Consider the following 19,474-nt stretch of genomic DNA (forward strand, 5'->3'; position numbering starts at 1 on the left):
GAGGACTGTCCGTGGGCCTGACGCAAACGCATGGCTTTATCCTTCATTGATCGGAGATGGCTTGCTACTTCATTCATCTGCGTATCTGTTTAAACCAAAACATTTGGCAGGTGTGATTGCATTAAGTTAAAAAAAAACCTGAACGCCCGCCGTCTCTTGAGAATGCCATTTGTACCACGGAGCTGAAGTTTGCGTTAAGAATTCAATGGATTCTGTAGGTCAGCAAAACAGCCGCGCAAACCTCATTCAGGCAAGTGATGTGAGTTGCACAACAACCCGCCACTCCCCCTGGCTTATCAAAAGACTGGGGTGGGGTGGGGTAATTCCAGGCGCTTCTTCATTCTAGGCAGAACCTGGAAAAATTGTGCTTTCCCACTACATTTGCCAAAAGCCGACTGGGAATTCTAACTGTGATGGAAAACCAGTAAATTCCCCCCTCCCTCCCCCCGGTCCTGGTTTTAGCCACCTTTTATCGCAGGGTTGCTTTAATAATATTGCAGTCCTTTTTGGGGGGAAGGTGACGTACAAATAATCAAATCAACGAAAGGAACATTCTTTCTCTCTTTAATTGGGTCACGGTGAAACGCTGCTTTGGGTCCTTTTAAGCAGAAAAGTATGAGAAAAAGAGTGCGGGACAATCTTGCATCTTGTGGGAGGGAGAATGCACAAAACACACACGACTGGACAACAGAAGAGCCACAAAGCGATGACAACATTGTCCCTCTTTTTATTGTCTTGAGACGAGGTTGTAAAAAGATCCATGTAACAGCCACTGAAGCGCCCACCCCGCCCTCCGAGCCACAGACCGGCTCAGGACCCATCGCTCCTGGTCAGTTCCTCTTCCCCTCACACACAGAGACTGGGTCATGGCAGGCCCCAGACCCCCCCTCCCTTTCCACTGTCCACCACTCCAGCTGGGAGAACACACGTGGGGGGGCCCCCAAGGTGGAGCAAATGAGCACTGTGTTTGTGATACACGGGACAACGCCAGCCACGCAGAGATGGGCCGGCAGGGAGAGGGGTCCTCGCAGGAGGTCTCCCTGATGGGGCCAAGAGTTGCTCGCGGCCTCTCGCCCGCCCGGGGGCTGACAAAGGTACAGTTCAACCCCATCCAGAGGGCCACACGGTCCTCAGCCCCTGGACTGGGCAAGAGGGCTGCTCCGACAGAGCACAGATCACGGTCTGCTGCACCCAGCCAGAGGGCTTTCGAGGCAGCCACTGTTCCTGCCGTCCCTGAACAGGAAGGCTCCATTCCGTCTCGTCACAAGGTTCCGGCTTTCAAGGGACCAGAGGTGCAGACCTTGCAGGGCAGGATTAAGCCTCGCCCTCTGCCAGTTTTCTCTTCCCACTGATGGCCGCTTTCCCGCTGGCTGTGTTCTGATGCTGCTGCGGACACACAAGTAAACTTGGCCCGAGTCATCAGGAAAGCAGAGCCGCTGGGTCCCTGGCCAACCGAGAGCTGCAAAAGAGGAGGGGAAAATAAAAAAAGAAAGGAAGGGCCGACGGTGGAGGCCTGGGAAGGAGCGTCGAGATTTCTGCCTGCCTGGCAGTTGACTGGGAGCCCCACTGGGAAATGCACCTACATGCCACTGAAGGGGCCGGGGAGAGAGAGAAGGAAGCATCCGTGGCCAAAGCAGAGGCTCCGGCCACAGAACCTCCCAACTGGCCGCTGCCGCTGGCAAGGCCCAGCCGCGGAGAGCCATGCCGTCCGTCCCCGGCTGCATCCATTCGCAGCTTTGGTGCTGAGTCTTCTGCCGCCAGCAGTGACTGAAGGAGGGCAAGAGAAGGTGCTTGCACCCATGTGAGGGAAGCAGCCGCCGCCGCCGCCGGGCCCAGGCGGCTCCTGTCTCAGGACAAGCCAACCTAGAGCTGCACTGGACCCTGGTGGCGAGGGGCACGGCCCCACGCTGCCCGCTCAAGCCCCGCGGTGACGGTTCACCCTCTGGAAAAGGAGCGGCGACGCGAGGGGCCTCCAGGCGTTGCCCCCTCCAGCAGGGCCTTAAAAGGGGGCCCGCTCTTCCCCTCGCAGCTGCAAGACCTGGAACCACCGGCCGGGGCCACCGTCCCTGGCAGTTCCTCCCCTCTGGGCGAGCGTTGAGCCGTCGGTCCTTGCCCTCGAAGCTGGACGGGCGCTGTCCTCGGCCGGTGCGCTCGGCCTCCCCTGCCACACCCGGCCGGCAGGAGCTGGCGCTTTCTTCTCCAACCGCCCGACGCGTCGGTGGCGGCATCTTCTGGGATGGAGACAGATGGTGTCCCAAGGGATAAAGAGAACTTTATTTAAATAAACATTTGTCAACATCTTTTTACAAATTACAAGTCCCCAGGTCCAACTCCTCCTCTTCCAGCTTCTCCTTCTCTGTGGTGGCGGCGGCGGCGGCGGCAGCGACAGCTGCCCAAAGAGATCTAGGTTCCAAAGCTGCCTGTCGGCCCCTTGAGTAGGTCCACCAGGATGTCCAGGAGCTGGCTGTGCTGGTGGTGGAGGTCGCCCGGAATGGCCGCCATCTCGTAGCAAAGGCAGGTCTCCACCATCCTGGAGAGGGCCACCCGGAAGTCGCGCAAGAGCCGGATGGTGTACGAGTCTCCTTCCAGCACCAGGAGGTCACTGTCCACCAGGGAGACCGTGGCCCGCCAGCCGTCATCTTGGGGGGAAAGGACAGAGAGAGGCAGGAGGTCAAGAGGGCAACCCAGGAAAGCTCCCTCCTTCAGAAATGACTCAGGGTTGGGTGTGTGTGTATGTGTGTTGAGCACTCCAGATCTAGTGCTGTCTGTGCCGTTAAGAGAAACCCTCTGGTGACTGAGTTGCAGTGTGGCCATAGCCAGGAAGCACCTTCACAATTCTACACAACAGAGACCAGCAGGAGGAAACACAGGCTCCCCCCCCTTACACCCCCCCAGGTAACCAGAGGGGTGACAGCCGGAGGGGACACAGGAGGCGAGCAGACGTGGCCGCAAGGGGAGAACTGGGACCTCGGCCACCGCCTGCCCGGGGACTTGTGAATCCCATCCTTCTTTCTCCTCGATCAGCAGTCCTTAACTTCTTCCTGTTTTTACGATCTCACACCCAGTGAGAATTTAGCATCCTCCTCTCCTGCCTTCTATATTAAAGTTAACACTCTAGAATTATGGCAGGTTGCCTAGAAAGGCATCATACAAGCAAAACAAGCGTTGACCTTAATGGGCAGTGCAAGGGTCTCCTCGGAACACAAGACAAATCATTTGGACAGGGGGAGCCCCCAGCAGGAAGGGTGGATGAACCCTCTCCCAAGCCTGCAGAGCCGCGCAGAGGGCGTGCGTCTCTCTCCCCCAGGAGGAAAACCCTGCTGGGAAGGACCTGGTCGGAAGGCCTCCCTGCCCAACCGCAGAGTTCAAGCCTCGCGGCGCACAGACACTGCACCTGAGCAGGTGCTTTTAGCTGACATGAAAGACCCGACTCTGTCCGAAGGGGAAAGGAAGTTCCTTCATCACAAACTGGATCACTCCCCCCCCCCCCGCGGGCCCACCTCCATAGGCGGGCCAGCGAATGAGGTGGCGGATGGGCAGGACTCACCCCGCACGTGGATGTCCGTATCCGTCATGAGCAACACGGCCAAAGGGTGCACCTGCGAGGAATCGCGCACAAAGACCCCTCCATTGGACTTGACCGCCATGAAGTAGGTCAACCAGCGGCTGTACAGCTTCGACGCTTCCCTGCAGGGAGAGGAGAGGGCTGCGGTGACACCGGGGGCACGCTTTCCCACCCAGAGGAGAAGCACCCGCCCGCCCGCCTGCTGTGTGCCAAAAAAGAGGCGCCTGGGCTCACCGGTTGATCGTCGACTTGTGCAGGAGAACCGTTCCAGCCTTGGTCCGGTAGGTGTAGCTGTTGGGCTTGAACTTCCCCTGCCGGGTCACTTTGCCTTGCCTCACCTGGGGAGATGAACAGAGAGACAGACGGGCTGACTGACGGACGGGCAAGGACAAGGTACTCGGGGACCGGTGTGGCAAGAGAGAGACTTGTGGGAGGGGCCGGACTTCCTCTGCAGCCCGGCACGGAAGGGGAGGGTGCTGGGTCTCACCCAAGGGCCCTGGGACTCCAGCTATGCCCCCCCTTCCCCTTGGCTCCCAAAATTCATCCACAGGACCCCCCCATCATGCAAGGGGAGAGTGGCCCTGGCCCCCCCTGCTAATGCCAACATTTCTGCTGAAGAGGAGAAACCTCTCTCCTCCGAAACGGTGTGTGTGTTACTGTGAACCCACCCCCAACCCCTTGGCCAACATGCAAGCCTCCAGGATCACACTAGACTTTGAAGCCGGTAAAGCGTGGCTTCTGCCCCCCCCCCCCCGCAACATCCGCCGCAAGAGAAGCCCCTTGCCCTCCCTTGCCCAGGTGGAGCGGATGACCTCACCTGGATGAGATTGGGGTAGAGGCCCGCCATCAGGACGCCCTTCACCAGCTCCTCTTCCTCACTGTACTGGTTGCAGGCCGAGGAGGGCAGGAGGCAGTCCATGGGCGTCGGCACCAGGTAGGCTTCGTAAAGATTTTCCGAGAACTGCTTCACGAGGCCTGTACGGGGGACAGGGGCAGAGCTGAGCGTCAGTGCCAGGGAAAGCGCCAGGCCCTTGCTTTCCCCGGCGGTGGTGGTGGTCTCCCTCTGCCCTCTTTCAGGTTGCTAAAGGCTTGCTCGTAACACCGTTGGCTGGCTGGCTGGCTGGCTGGCAGGGGAAGGCAGAAGGCAGGAGCTGCAACAAGCTGTTCTTAGCTCGGCTGCTGGGCCCAGCAGGCAGAACCCAGGCTCTGTGCAACTGTCCTTCCTTCCAAGCAAGGAGGGGCCATCCACAGCCTTTCCCATCCTGGAGGCCCAGCAATGGCTTCCTCCAGAGCCGGGCAGGGCCCCTGGAGGTTGTCCTACGGCCTTGGAAACGACCCCCCGTAAACCCAAGAGAACTTTGTTTCATTCCCCCGCCAGGGATGGCAGGAGATGCAACCCCCCCCACCACAGGGAGGGGGAGGAGGAGGCGGCAGCAGCTGCCGAGTGATTTCACTCCAAGGCTATCCCTGAAAGAGGTCCTCCACCACTGGGAGGAAAGGTGTTTTGTTTTTCAAGGGCCGGTCCCGTCCGGAGGGGCTCACCGTTGATAAAGCGGAGGCTGGGCGCGTAGAGGAGATAGTCCTGCAGGTAGTTGTCCCGGGCACGGCTGTCCCTGCGCCGGAGGACTTCCTCCCAGCCCGCCACTGCCCGCACGAAGGCCAAGTGGTCGCTGCCGCTCTCTCGGCTCAGAACGGCCTTGGCCTGGGGAAAAAAAAGGAGAGCGGCTCAGGCGGACGGCCAATCTTCCCCTTCCAGGGGCTGCATCCACCCCAATACCTCCGGCGTGCTGCTGCTCTCTCTGCCCGGGAACTCACTTTGTCCACCTCGGTGCGGTTCTGCAGGCTGCTGCTGAAGGGGTCCCGCGTCAGGCAGGAAACGATGACCAGGAGCGGGTGGATGCAGCGGTAGATGGAGGCCAGCACAATGGCCTTGGCCAGCCGGGGGTCGGTGGAGATTTGAGCCAGGCGCTTGCCCAAAGTGGTCAAGGCCTCCCGGTGGTCCAGCACACCTGAAAGGGCCTTCAGCATCAGGAAAGGCGGGCAGGTGGCCCTAACGGCACAGCAGGGAGCCAGGAAAAAGAGCAGGTCACTCTTTCTCCCCCCCCGCCCTCCCACCCCCTGGTCCCGCAGGCATCAGGACACCCACGCCTGGCAGGGGGTCGGCCACGCCCTCAGGGCTCACCAATCTCCTGCAGCAGGATCACGGCCTCATCCACAGCTTTGATGTCGGGACTGTCCAGGGCTTTGGAGAGGAATTCCACCGCCTGCGATCGAAAGGGGAAGACACCCAACGGGGGGCTCACCCAAAGGGAAGGGTCCCCCCTCCAGCCCCAACACCAGCCGCTGGCCGAGGAAGAGAGGAAGGCTGCTTCCCATCCTCCAGGCCAGAACATGCACAAGTCCCTTGCCTTGGCTTTTGAACCACTTTTCAAAGACCCCAAGGAGGCCAGGCCGGGCCAGGCAGGGGGGGAGACAAAACCCTGCAGACTCCAGCCGATTGATTGTCTATGCCTGGGCCAGGCAGACGAGCGGATCCAACGGCCCAGCAGGGCCTTCCCGGGAAAAGCCTTCCGGTCCAAAATCAGCGTGACCCATCCGGTCTCATCTCTAGGCCAGCCTTTCTAAAACCTGACAATGGCCAAGTTCTTCAGAAAGACGGCGAGTGTTCGAGTCACAGCGGTGCAGACCAAACACGGCTGGTGGAATCCACGGAATGACCAGCAGGCCCTGAGCCCTTCTGGCCACCAGAGGTGGCTTTCGGTTGAAACAAAAAGGTAGCCAGGACAGGACCCCAGCCTCCACAACCACTCCAGGGAAAGCGGGACCTTCCGGCCGCTGACTAGAGCAAGGCAAAGAGAAGGGAAACCACAGGACACGGATGGCCCGGCTTTCCCTGCCTTCCTTCAAGCCTGGCTCACCCCCAGATGACCAAAGGTGTGTGTGTGAGGCGGGGATGTTACGGGGGAACCCTACCGACTTTTCTCACTCCTGAAGGTAGGCGGGCAGGTGGGTCCCTTTGCTCGAGGTGCGCCACCTACCGTTTTCTCCGGCATGTGGATCTTGGCCTGAACCACCAGGTTCTCCAGGGGTGTACGGAGGATCTCGGGCACCTGGAAGGTGGGCATCCTGTCCAGGCGGCTGCGAGAGAAGAGGTGGTAGGCAAAGCCCGACTGGCAGCGCCCGGCGCGTCCTCGCCTCTGGACGACGTTCGACTTGGACACCCACACCGTCTCCAGGCAGGAGACCTGGAGAAAGAGGAAGTCAGGACCCCACCGGTCACCTGCTCCTGCTCTGATCAGGCCGCCTTGGGTCCTTTTTCAAGGAGAACGGCGGAGTAAAGATGTTTTAAAGAAACAAGCAAGCAAGCCAACCAAGCAACATCTTTGGACAGAACAGCACCCTACGTGGCTGGACATCTGGAGTACAAGAACAGCACCATTCTGACACCCCCCGCTCACCCCCAGTGGTATGGGATGGAAACCGCACAACCTTTGAGGGCACCTCACAAAAGCTGCCTCCGAGCACTCACCCAGCACAACGCTGGAGAAACTAGTTCAAGGGAACGCCGGCATTTGTGTAGTTGTCTGACATATATGAGAAGGTAAGACTTAAGAAACAGAAGGCTAAGAGCCTTGGGCCGCGGTGGTTAAACTGCAGCCCACACTTTGCTCACGACCTGAATTCAATCCCAGGTAGCCGGCTCAGGGTTCACTTAGCCTTCCATCCCTCCGAGATTGGTAAATTGAGTACCCAGCTCACTGGTGGGCGGTGGGGGGTGGGCAATGGGTAGCCTCCATAATTAAAAAAACTGTAACCCACCCAGAGAATGCTTGAAGGGCCTTGAGGTAGGGTACAAGCAGTATTCTTTTTCAAAAGAGGGATGAATTCCATCCACCCTGCTGCTCATTAAGAAACCCTTAGTGGTTCCCAGATGTCCCCATGCACTTACCAGAACCAACTTTGTTAAAAAACACAAATACAAAGATGAATGGCTGGCCTTTGGGATGGGGTGGGACGCAGCAACCAGGAGATGGGCCTGGGGTGACCTTCAGGAAGCAGAGCAACATGTCCCCCCCCCCAAAAAAACCCCACTAACCTTGGTCTTGAGATCGTAGCGTTCCTCCTTGTGGGTCCCGCTGTCCACCACGTGGACAATGTCGTTGATGGTGATGGAGGTCTCGGCAATGTTGGTGGCCAGGACGATCTTCCTCACGCCCGGAGGGGGACGTTGGAAGATGCTCTGCTGATCCATCATGGGGATGTTGGAATGAACTAAGAGGAGGAGGAGAGACAGGAGACTCACCATCAGTCCCGCCTTCTCCAGGAGGAGCATCACGAGACACACGGCTGTCCTTGAGGCAGTCAAGCACAACCACCTCACCACCACCACCGCTCAAACCCAAGGCAAGACGGGAGAGGTGGAAACAGTCGCCCAACCTGGTAAGACGAGGTAGCGGCTGTTGTGAGATCCAAGCGTCTCCAAGAGGCGCTGCTGCACTCCCTTGATCTCCTGCCAGCCGGGAAGGAAGCACAGGAGGCCACCTGCAACGAGCAAGGAGAGAGGCCGTTGCCGCCTTGACGCTTCCTGCCATCACGCTCCCCTCGTACGGGCGCCCCACGGCAACACCTACACCCCCCTCCCCCGTGAGGTCTCCTATCAGAAAGAGACAACGCTCTCCATAATTTCTGCTTAATTCCTGGTCTGACTTTTGCTCCTGTCTGAAAAAGCACAGGCTCCAATTATTCTCTCTCTCTCTCTCGGCAAATGCCCAAGGCCTCAGGGCAACCTGGAGGGAGGGAGGAGGAGGAAGAGGGCTGCAGGCTGAGGTCCCACCGCCTACCTGGCTCTCCTTGGGCATCAATCTGAAGGATGAGGTCCGTGATCAGCTCAAGGTCAAGGACACACTCCTCGTCTGATTGCTGGGGAAGGAAAGAACAACGGTCAGCCCCCCCCCAGGAACTGAGGTCCCGTCCTGCGCACACCCATCGCTCTGGAGAATTCCAGGAAGCCAACTCTCCTTGGACAGAGAAAACAAAAGAAGGCAGCATGATTCGCCACATTCAACCCACGCCAGGGTCAAAGGGGCCCGTACGTCCTCTGCACTTTCCTTCTTTGGGGCCGGCATCCAAGCTGCTGCCAGATCCTTTATCCTTAAGCTCAAGTTCTCAGAGAAACCCATAAACACCTGTGAAACATCAGCCCCTTAGATGGATCCTCCTGACGCCTTAAATCCCTCCCCCCAAGTTAACTGGAAGGGCATCCTGAATCTTAATCCCCAGAGATTAAAAAAAAATCCTTCTGTTTACCCAGGATTAGACCCCCTTACACACAATGGCATTTGCTTCGCAACACCATAGAGCGATTGAATGAGAGGGAGTCCCGGCTACGTGACCGTGTACAGGACTGGGCTACAAATCTGTAGGGCGAAGATGTAGCGACTACCAGAGCCTACGTCCCCTTTCGGCTCAACCACGCCACCCACGCTGCACTGAAAAGGAAGACGGGTGGTCTTATTCTGGCTTTGAAGGGTACACGGCCCCAGAGCGCTTCGCCCGTGACTGCCTGGCCCGCTCATCACGCCGCCCCGGGCTCACCTTGGTCTCGTATTGCCAATTCCGGCCGCGCCCGAGCATGGCCATGATCTCCTCCAGGTAGTACTCCTTCACGGGATACATGAAGCCCGGGACCTTGACCACCGGGCAGTCCCCAAAGTACTGGGCGAAGCGCTTATTGTCCCCCGTGGCGCTCATCAGCACCAGCCGGATGTGGGGGTTCTGCTTCTGGATGCCCTTCAGCAGGATGAGGAGGAAGTCGGTGTTGACATCCCGCTCGTGCACCTCGTCCACGATGACGTGACTCACCCCTTCCAGGTGGGGGTTGCCCTGCAGCTTCCGGAGAAGGATGCCCACCGTGCAGAAGAGGAGGGCCCCTCCCCGGGCCGGGGGCTTGCTCTCCAGCCGCACCTGGTAGCCCACGTTCTTCCTCATGTTGGGGCCCAGCTCCTGAGCCACCCGCTGGGCCACTGAGATGGCGCTGATCCGCCGAGGCTGGGTGATGACCATGTTGCACTGGGCCCCGCGCCCTTCCAGGATGTAGTGCTCCAGCATCAACTGGGGGATGCGGGTGGTCTTCCCGCAGCCCGTGTCTCCGGCGATCACCACCACCGGGTTCTGCTCCATGGCCGAGAGGATGGCTTCTTTGTGGGAATCCACCGGCAGTGGGTGGCTCTCTTGCCAGGAACTGCCCCTCCTCTTCCAAACCGCCAGCAGGTTCTGGCTGAGGCGCGCCTCCTCCAGCTCAGACAAGGGGATGTAGGTTTTGCCCGTGATGGCATCGCTGAGGGTGCCAGACTCCTTGCTCAAGTTCATCATGTCTTCGGCAAGCCGCGGCCGAGATTCGTGAGCATCCAAAGGATACTGGAAGGGAAGACAGAGTCAGTCAAAAATACTTCCCCAGCCTTCTCTGTGGGGCCTCTGCTGGACCCTCAAGATCATTATAGTAACTTATAGTAACTCAGCTAATCTTACAGAGGAGGGGCAGGGTCTGCTCTCAATCATCCCAGAGCACAGGATACATAATAATGGGCTCAAGCAACATGCGGTCAGATTTCATCTGAATATCAGGAGACAGTTCTCAACTGTTAAGAGCAGTATGACAAAGGAACCCATGGCCTCGGGGGGGGGGGGGAGTGTGCCAACGCTGGAGGCATCCAAGAGAAACTGAGACAACCACCTGGCGGATCAGCTTTGATTTGGGTTCCTGCCTGGAGCGGGGGGTGGGTGGGTTGGACTGGATAGCCCACTTCCAATTTGTCTTTGGTTCTACTCAGTAAACTTTTTCGGCAAATTAAACAGGCCTGACATAAAAATGAAAATTGATCACAGTTGCTTGAAGCCCCATGCTTTCGGGGGGGGGGGGAGGGAGGAAAAACCATCTCTGCCCATTTCCAATGGAAGAGGTATTCCAATGCTGCGCTGGCAATTAACCTTGCCCAAAATTACTGGAAGGATAATATTGTGTGAAGAGTCCAGAAAGTGTGTCAGATAATTATCCGGACAGTTTTCAAAGGCGTGGCTGAGTAAAAGATGGAATTCCTGAAAGAAGATTTGGTGCACCTAAGCCAAACCCTTTGACAGCAAACTTCAAGCAGATGAGAAACGACCACCAGTTCCTCTGAGCCACTTTGAGCAGAACATCTCCCCCCCCCCACACCCACTCCTTGACTTCTCAGCCGTTCTTGGATATGACGCCTGGTCTTTCCAAGGGGCTTGAAATGCTCCTTCTGTCAAAAGGCTGAGAAGGGCTTTTCTCCCCCCCCCCAAATGTGGACTCCACCCTCATAGAAGATATCGGTCAAAATCACTCAGAGACGACCCATTCAACCTTATGTCATCGACAACATTTGTGAAAGAGCAAGCTGTCCTATCATGGAGGCTGGGAGCAGCTCCCAAGGAACGCCCTGCCCATGACTTTTATCAATGATAAGATTTCTCCTGCTATCACACTCTTGGGCTCCCAGTGAACCCCTCCCTCCCTCCCTCCCCCCAGATATCCTCTGGATTTATACCCAAGCTCAGTTCCGTTGGGAACCCCCGTCTGACCCAGGCGGCTCCCGATTTCCGAACGGCTTACGTGATTCAGGTAGTTCTCGATCTTGCGCAGGGTCGTCTCGGGGACTTTAATGTGCCACGGCTTCCGCTGGTTCTCGCCCAGTTCGCGAAGGGAGGTCATGTTGTACATGGCGTGGCTCAGGGGGTTATTGTTCTTGTCCACCAAGCCCAGGCTCTGGAAGGGAGGACACGGACAGACACGGTGAGGCTGGGAGACAGGGAGGGGGCTCCCAAGGGCCCCCGGTAAACAGCTCCGACCAAAGCAAAAGAGGTGGCAACGGACAAGACCAGGATCATGTCTACCTCCTTCCCAGCCTCGCTCTGGAGCCCAACAGGGCCGCCTATCCCAGAGAGAGCGCTAAAAGGGGTCTGTGGGGGAGGCTGAGCAATGTTTGCTTGCTGGCAGACCAGCTCAGTGGGCGAGGCCAGCCGGGTGGGCAATCTGGAGCCCAATGCCCCACTTCACGCCCAGGAACAAGGGCCGGCCTGCACTGCTGTGGGCAAGCGGCACGGGAGCCCCAGAGCCCACCAGAAGGCAGGATTAGTCAGCCCCTTCTGACGCCTTGAGACCCAGGGAAGGATCAGCATCCGCTGGTATTCACCTGAAGGCACATCATAATTACTAGGATGAAATGCAGAGAGGGCAGGAGGACCAGCCGACTTTAACCCTCCCCCCCCCCAGGAGACTGAGGGAGGGAGGGAAGAGGCTGCTCTGCTGGTCCTTCCCAAGCCTCCCTCCTCCGGGCAGCATTCTGGGCCCACCCTGCCACCCCTCCCTCACCTTCAGCTTCTGGCAGGCCAGGGCGGCGGCTTTGTTCTCCGCCTCCACCTTGCGGCGGCCCTTGGCTGCGAAGGTCATGGGGCAGGGCCAGCGTAGCGACAGCTTGCAGATCTTGGTCTTGGTGCCCACCGTTCGGAACTGCATGTACTCCTGGAAAGGAGAGAGAAGAGCTTGCGTGAGGCCCATGAAGGGGGAGGGCGCTGCCCCCCTGCTGGCTGTGAGGTGCCCAGGACAGACAGGCTTAGTCCAAGATGTGCTGGGAGACCAAGGAGGAGGAGGAGGAGGGGGAGATCCTGGAGCCTGAAGAAGTGCGAGACTTTTTACGGTTAAAGCCAGCCCCTTTGAACAGACCACCAGCTGCAACGGAACAAGAGCGACTCCCCACCTGGGGTCCCCAGACTGCAACTCCCAGAAGCTTTCAACATGAGCTGTCCTGGCAAGGGCTTCTGGGAGTTGCAGTCCAAGAATGTTTGGGGACCCCAGGTGGGGAACCACTGCGTTGAGACCTTCTTTCTCTCCAGCTGTAGTATTCTGCACTAGCTGCATTTTTTAAACAAAGTTCATTTTCTCTCTCTGTCTGCAGCCGGGAGCAGTGGATTCGATTCCGGACGGCTGCCACCTGAAAGAGGTACTCTCCCCACCTCTTCCTCAGAGCCTGGCAGGTCCAATCTCTTGGTCCACTACCTGCTTTAAGGGCAGCCTTCTTCAAGGGGCCTCCTTCCCTCCCGTCAGCCACTCCTGTGGGAACGCACCTTGACCGTTGAGGAAGACGTGGCAATCTGGATCACCTGGGCTAGGAGGTTTTTGGGCAGAGGAAACTGAGTCAGCGCCCGGAGGGCCGTGCTGTCATCTGTCATTTCAAGAGAGAAGCCATCCCTGCCACAGGAAAGAAAGAAACAGCCCTTGGATCATCTGTTTGCAAAGTTTTGCCACGACCGGCAGGCCAGTGCAACGGTGGAACTAACCCTAATCCCACACCCTCTGGAGAAACCAGCGCCTGGGACACTCAGGCAGGATGGCACCAAAGCCCTTCCTATCCTCTTCTGTGACTGGTCTATACAGGTCTATATAGATACACAGACACATATGTAGATGTACAAAACCACATATAAATGACAGCGCTCTGAAGGGAGATATAGAACACACCGGGTAACAGATGTGTGGATGCAGAGGAAAGCCAGTGGGGGGCGGTGGATGGGGGGTGGAGAAGGGCTGGAAAACATATGAAAGAAGGTGCAGGTTCTCTCTCCCTCTCCATGAGGACCCATTCCTGTTCCTACCCCAGCGGGAAGGGAGAAACGGTCTTCCTGGCTTCCAGTTTTCTCTTGGAAAGCATCGGGACTAGCTCCCTGCTTTTCTGCTTTTCTGCCGCGTAAAAGCAGAGCTGACACCTCTAACCCGAGGCTGGCCAACGGTACACCTTTGAGCAAGACTTGGAGCGTCCCAAAGAGCAGAGCGGCTCAAGGTCGAGTCTTGCTCTCCAAGGCAGCTTTGTTCGGAGCCAGGAAGGGATTGCATCACAGTGACTCACAGAGCCTCCGAGCACTCTAGAACGCCGCCAGGGCCACCCAACCCCTCCTGGGGCACATCGCCCCCTGTCAGGAGTAGAAGGGCCCAAGGGGAAGCTGGTGCTTCCCGGCTGCTTTGCGTGCGGCGGCATGCGTTGCTCCCCATCGTATCGCCGGGAAAGGCCTCGGCTCCTGTGTTTCCATTTTGGGAGGGGTCCCGCCTGCGACCCCAGGTGCCAGAGGGAACAGGGCCCAGGAACGCCGGAAACCAAGCACATGGAGGACCAACTAACGGCACCCTCATGAACAGCAGAATCCATGCCTCTGAGGACTTCCAGAGAGACCCTGCTGCTGTGACCTTTAGGTTGAGATTGCAGCTCTGGTAATTCCAGGAGCCGTCCTGCAGAGGCTGGAAACTGCCGTCCAAGAAGGGGGCCCTTCTCCCAGCTTTGCCCTTCAGTGGACCTCCAAGGGCGTGCCCTGGGCCTGCTGTCATCAGGATACTCCCCACGGGAGGGGGAAGGGGGGGAATCTCTGTCCAAGGGTCCTTCCAAAAGTCCAGAAACGGCCACACCCGCCTGCGGGGGTCCAAGTTCCTCCTACCTCATGTCCCGGGGAGGGGTCCGAGCCTCCGGGTGCGTCAGAGACAGGTAGTTCGAAACGTCAATGGTCTCTTCCTCCAGCTCGCCCTCCTCCAGCTCCCCTTCTTCCAGCTCGCCCTCCTCCAGCTCCTCCTTCCGGATGGGTTTCGGCAGCCGGTTGTGCTGCTCCAGGGGCTGGACGGGCTCGTCGGGCTCCATCCGTCGCCAGCAAGTCGAGAGGTCGGCCAGCGACGGGCCAGACTTGGAGCGCCAGCGGCTCTCAGAGCACCACCGCTCGTCGGGGCAGCCCAGCTGCTCGGCCAGGATGCGGTACTTGGCGGCGTCAAAGAGCTCGTTCCGGGGGCCCAGCAGGCCCCAACCCTGGCGGACGGAAACACAGGACGGTCACAAGAAGAAAAGGGGCGGTGACCCCTTTCCTCCAGGGATGCCTTGGAAAGCCTGCAGGGGGCGCTCCCTGGTTCTGGAAAGAGCCCGAGGTCCACCTATGCCTGGCTCGCTTCGGAGGGCGAGGGAGTCCTTCCAGACTTCGACCGTGTCGTTTAGCTCACGGATCCAACAAAAAGGGGTTCAACCATTTTGAAGAGAACAGAGGTTCCCTGTGACGGGTCAGGATCAAGGCTCCCTTGAAGGTGTGCGGGCGTGCAGAGCTCCATCAGTGCCATGCAGCGGTGGCTGGGGATCGATGCCTGTTTACGCCCAGGTTTTGGATGAAGGGTGAGGCTTCCGCCCAACGGGGATACAAATGAGAGGGAATGTTGGTCAGGTTAAGCACCAACCTCTCTGGCCATCATCACCTCCACGGCCAGCTCCTTCCCCAGACTCCTGCCCTCCCAACGGGAGATGCTGCCAGGGTCGGAACTTGGGGCCTTCCACGTGAGATGCAGTTGGCACTCTGTTACCACACCCCCACTCAAAGCGGCAGTTCAGGAAGGATCAAGATGGTTGGCACAACATCAGCCAAACTGGGGGGTGGGTGCAGGAGCTCACCTCAAAGTTTCAGGCAGGTGGGAAGGGGAATAATTTCCAGAGCATATTCTTGGATGAAGCTGCTTTTTAGAAAGTATTCTGGAGCCACTGATGGTGGAAAATATTTTATAACTCATAGCTGAGTCATGTAACTGATTATTTCAAAAGTAAGCAGATCTCCGGCTTTGACATAAGATCCTAAGACGCCAGAAGGTCCACGGAATGTCTGGCAAGCATGACTTCGGTCACTGCCCATCAGTGTAAAATCCATGACCTGGCCTGCTTGTTTCATGGGGGTGAGGCAGAGGGGACTAAGGGAAGTTTTTCTTGATCTCCCCAAAAGATGATCAAAGGCAGGAGAGAAGGAGAATCTTATGGACTTTTTTTTATACAGTAGGACCCTATTACCTGTGGGATCAGTATCCACTGATTCACTTATCTACGATCCAAAATATTACAAATATATTTTTCAAAAATCCTAAGAATATTTATTTCTAAAGATGAAATCACTGGAACTGGACACTAGAGGGAGCCAAAGTCCATGCACAGAGCCCATGGATCATGGTCCTCCTGCCATGGGCTAAGAACGTCATTGACTTCCTTTTCCTCCTTCATGCATCCCCTCCCCACCAACCCAGAAGCAAGGGATCCGCTCCTGCAGGAGATGTGCAGCCTTCAAGTACAGGGAGTCTTTGCCCCATCCTTAAGGTCTAGCCTGATCACGGGAGTTATAGGCATCCCTGTTGCCAAAGCACCTCAGTTTTGATTCCCACGCTCAGCAACCCATCAACCAGGGACACCACGGAGAAAGCGAATGTGCGGAGTGGTGACAAAGCCCCCCCCCTCTTCCGCTTCCTCCCCCAAATCACCTTGAAGAGCTGGCAAGCGGCGGCGGCAGCCTGGCGCTCAGCATCGATCTTCTTGGTCCCGTACCCTTCCACTTCCACATTCTTTGGCCACTTGATGAGCAGCGTGACCTTCTGGGGCGAGAAGAACCGAGGCAGTCAACCTACAATGTCGTTTTGAGCTTTCCGTTCCTTATAACAGAGCATGAACTCAGCGGGCAAGAGGAAAGCTCTCTACCCCATTGCAAGGGCTTTCCCTGCAGCTTAAGGACAACCACCTGCTGGAAGCCGAACCCTGGGAACAGCCCAGGGTCCTCTGGCTGCACCTGCCCCCCCCCAGCCTTCTGACTTCGCCCCGTTTCTTCAACTGCCCGCCCCCCCCGGCCGCTCCTCTCGGAGGCATCTTCCCCCTGAGCTTCTTGAGCTCTTGCCTTCCCCGTCTTGAACACCGGCCGCCTGGGAGGCTTCCCTCTAAGCCTTTTTGTTTGCAGAAAAAGGCTTTTCCCTCAAGTTTCTGAAAACAGGCTGAGCTGTGCTAAGCACCAGACTGGCGTAGGGGTTACTACACTGGATGGAGACTGGGGGGGAAATGGGGTTCCCATCGCCCCTGGCCAGGAAACTTTCTGGGTGGCCTTGGGCTGCTTGCTCTTCTTAGGACTATCAAAGCTGCCTGTCGAAAGGAAGAAACGTGAATGCTGTCTTGAGCACCGTGAACAAGAGAGAAGGAGATCCTATAGCAAGAACATCCCTGAGCCATGAAATTAAAAGTACACCACAAAAAAGACTGAGCAGTTCAACTCTGGTGGAGCACAATTCTGCCCGGAAACCAGACCCTCCTCCTGCGGGGAAGCATGAGGAACGGGTTCACTAGGATTTGGTTGGCAGCCTTGGAAAATGAGGGTGGGGAGGGAAGGGCACACGGAAGCCATGGCCAGCTGGTCAGGCCACAAGTTGAGAATGCCATAATTCTGCCCAGCTAGAAGAACTGAACTTATAAATCTCTATCATGCCCTTAATTCAGAGCACAAGAGCCTGCATTTATTTTTTGCACCAGGGGTCCCCAGTAAGTTTGTCCCGGCAGGGGCACCTAGAGTTTCAAAGTCCCACCTAGAAGGTGTTGCAGGCACCCTCACAAGATGGCTGTCATGGGAAGTGTGGCCCATTTCCAAGAAGGGTGGGAGTGTCACAAGGCATACGGAAGCTCTTTCAAGAGCCAAGGCCTAATGATGCCAGGAAGAGCACAGGAGTAAAAAAGCAGGAAATATCTTCGGTCTTCTACAGTTTGCCACAACATGGCAAACAGGAGATTTTAAAAAACCAACCTACCTTTTTCCGTGGCCCATTGGTATGGATGTACACCAGCTTGTCTCTGGCGTGAGAGATTCCAAGGGCTCTTCCGATAACACTGTTGAGCAGATTTTTAGGCTGGGGAAATTCCTTCAACAAATCCCTTGAATCTGAAAGGAAAAAAAGGCGAAGAAATTCAGCCAGGAAATTACACTGGTATTTCACAGCACAGAACATGCAATTCATTTAGCATCTGTGTGAGCTGAGCCTTGCCCTAAATTAGCAGAGAGCACACCACCCAAAACCTAACTGGCTTCCCCATAACTTGTAGCACAAGTAAACAGGCTCCCTCTCATGATTTCTACATCTAACTGCTCCGTGAGCAGACAATAAGAAAAAAAAAACACCCTGGTCATATAGCAACATAATGAACTTTCAACACATGAAGGCATGTAGCATCGCTCAGTATTTTGCTTTGGAAAATTCCAGTTAAAGTCATCCCACACCTGTGCTTGCTTGGCTCAGAGGTCTGAGCTGGGCCTCTAACAACTTAAAGGTTTTCATAGAACAGTTCAAGGGAAATCCGTTCCAGGTTACAGAGACTCGCCTCCCAGAAACACACACTCTTTCTTAATTACCGTGGCAACAACTAGACCCACAAATCATGAAGAAGGGGAAGTGAAAGTAACTCACCTACTTGCATTGTCCTATCTAAGAGGAAAGCAAAAAAGGAAAAGATCCACAGTATAAAAAACAATGGGATAAATAGCTAGGGTGATCTGCAATCCCAACCCCACCACTCATACAAAAACCACATATGAGAACACAAGGAGTAGCTGAGGCATTCTCCTGTCATGTCACCAGCAATAACCTCCTACACTGGTCCTCGAGACATTCTCCAACAGAAAATACATCCGGCAACATTTTTGCACAGAGCAGTAGCTGATTAAAATGGGAAGACGCTAAAGCTTTGCTGATCATGGACCATGTCTTCAGATACGTGGAGTGCAGCCTCATACAGTTAGCCCAACAGGAAGGGAGACAGAGAGAGAGAGGAGTACAAAGGGGAATGGAAATTAAAAAGAGGTCCTCAAGGACACTCAGCTGCCCCTGGGATGGCTTAATGGTGGTCCTTAAGTGGTGCTGACAGATCCCCTTTGAATATCGGGTAGTATATATCAGGATATACAGAAAAACAGATTAACACTTGTGTAGCCATTAGTTGCATACGCTTTCATGGACTGCAGCCCACTTCCAGAGAGTGAGAAAATATGCCCATGCAGCTTTATCTAGAAAAGCATATGCAAACTGCTGACTGGAGCTGCTTACAGGGATCACATAACTTTCCGTGTTACAGCTGCTCCACTGTTACTGGGCACAATTCAAAGCACTGATTTTAAATGCTAAATGGCTTGGGTCCAAGCTATCTTAAAGAGTATAATTCCCGTTATGAGCCGGCTCAGGTGTTCATCAGGAGAGGCCTTTCCTCTGTCCTGCCACCTTCACAGGTGCGTCTGGTGGGGACACGGGAGAGAAGGGCCTTCTCTGTGGCTGTTCCCAAACTGGAACTCCCTCCCACTTAAGAGGCCAGGCTGGCCCGATCTTGGCTGTCCTTCTGCAAGCAGACCTTTCTCGTCAGGCAAGCCTTCCCTCAGTAACCAGCCACCTGTGTGCGGTTTTTAGATACACTGCTTTGCATTACTGCTTTGACTGGATTTTTAGTACTACAGCACTTGTATTTTCCATTTTTGTGTTTTCCGTTCCTCAGAGCGGCATACTCTGGAAAGATGACTCAAGCTTGTAGCCAAGCTGACCATTCAAGCAATGTGGCAGGACGGCTGGCTTGCATCCTCACCTGGTGTTCTGAGATAGACTGCATCTTTTACTGAAGCCCAAGTAGACTCAGACCTACAACCCCACTGGAATAAGTTCTGGTGTAGCTCGCTTTAGAACAGTTTCAGACTACTGTTACTTGTGGTGGCCTTCTTTTGAAAGAAAGACATGATCCTCCCTTTTGAGCAAATTGTGCTATAAAAGGACCCTTTAAGCTGAAGAAACAAACACATTTTGAAGCACAGTGCCTACGACAGGGTCAAGCTGGGCAGGAAGACCGGGATGTTTTGAGAGAAAAGCCACCCCCCCCACCTTCTTCCCCATGAGCACCGCTACCATTCTTGAAGAAGCTGCTCATAAAGTAGATTGTGGAAGACAATATTCTGAACTGAGCAAACTTTTGTATATATTATCAAAGGGGACATGTTTTGAGGTGTAAACTGCACAGAGAGCTCTGTACTTCACAACATAAACTG

The 19,474-nt window shown here is 56.0% G+C and overlaps 1 protein-coding gene across 8 annotated transcripts in view; it reads right to left on the reverse strand.

The window, feature by feature from the left end:
- Nucleotides 1–2,252: 2,252 nt before the first annotated feature.
- DHX30 (DExH-box helicase 30) overlaps nt 2,253–19,474 on the reverse strand; it is a 31,131-nt gene continuing 13,909 nt past the window's right edge. For 4 of the 8 annotated variants that reach the window (XM_073002701.2, XM_078378471.1, XM_078378469.1 and 1 more), the window contains 18 exons: nt 17,205–17,335; nt 15,903–16,013; nt 14,069–14,427; nt 12,710–12,833; nt 11,958–12,107; nt 11,199–11,351; nt 9,161–9,982; nt 8,407–8,485; nt 8,003–8,107; nt 7,662–7,837; nt 6,604–6,810; nt 5,748–5,829; nt 5,381–5,574; nt 5,108–5,267; nt 4,378–4,540; nt 3,800–3,898; nt 3,548–3,687; nt 2,253–2,639 (listed from right to left, as the gene is read on the reverse strand). In XM_073002701.2, the coding sequence (XP_072858802.1) occupies nt 2,404–2,639; nt 3,548–3,687; nt 3,800–3,898; nt 4,378–4,540; nt 5,108–5,267; nt 5,381–5,574; nt 5,748–5,829; nt 6,604–6,810; nt 7,662–7,837; nt 8,003–8,107; nt 8,407–8,485; nt 9,161–9,982; nt 11,199–11,351; nt 11,958–12,107; nt 12,710–12,833; nt 14,069–14,427; nt 15,903–16,013; nt 17,205–17,335 (3,491 nt within the window). In that variant the 3' untranslated portion in view covers nt 2,253–2,403. Of the gene's footprint in view, nt 2,640–3,547; nt 3,688–3,799; nt 3,899–4,377; nt 4,541–5,107; nt 5,268–5,380; nt 5,575–5,747; nt 5,830–6,603; nt 6,811–7,661; nt 7,838–8,002; nt 8,108–8,406; nt 8,486–9,160; nt 9,983–11,198; nt 11,352–11,957; nt 12,108–12,709; nt 12,834–14,068; nt 14,428–15,902; nt 16,014–17,204; nt 17,336–17,858; nt 17,877–19,474 lie in introns of all 8 variants that reach the window. The other 4 variants (XM_073002700.2, XM_078378468.1, XM_078378470.1 and 1 more) reach the window with 2 other exon arrangements.

Source organism: Pogona vitticeps, chromosome 6 (genome assembly GCF_051106095.1).
Source record: "Pogona vitticeps strain Pit_001003342236 chromosome 6, PviZW2.1, whole genome shotgun sequence".
NCBI lineage: Eukaryota > Metazoa > Chordata > Lepidosauria > Squamata > Agamidae > Pogona > Pogona vitticeps.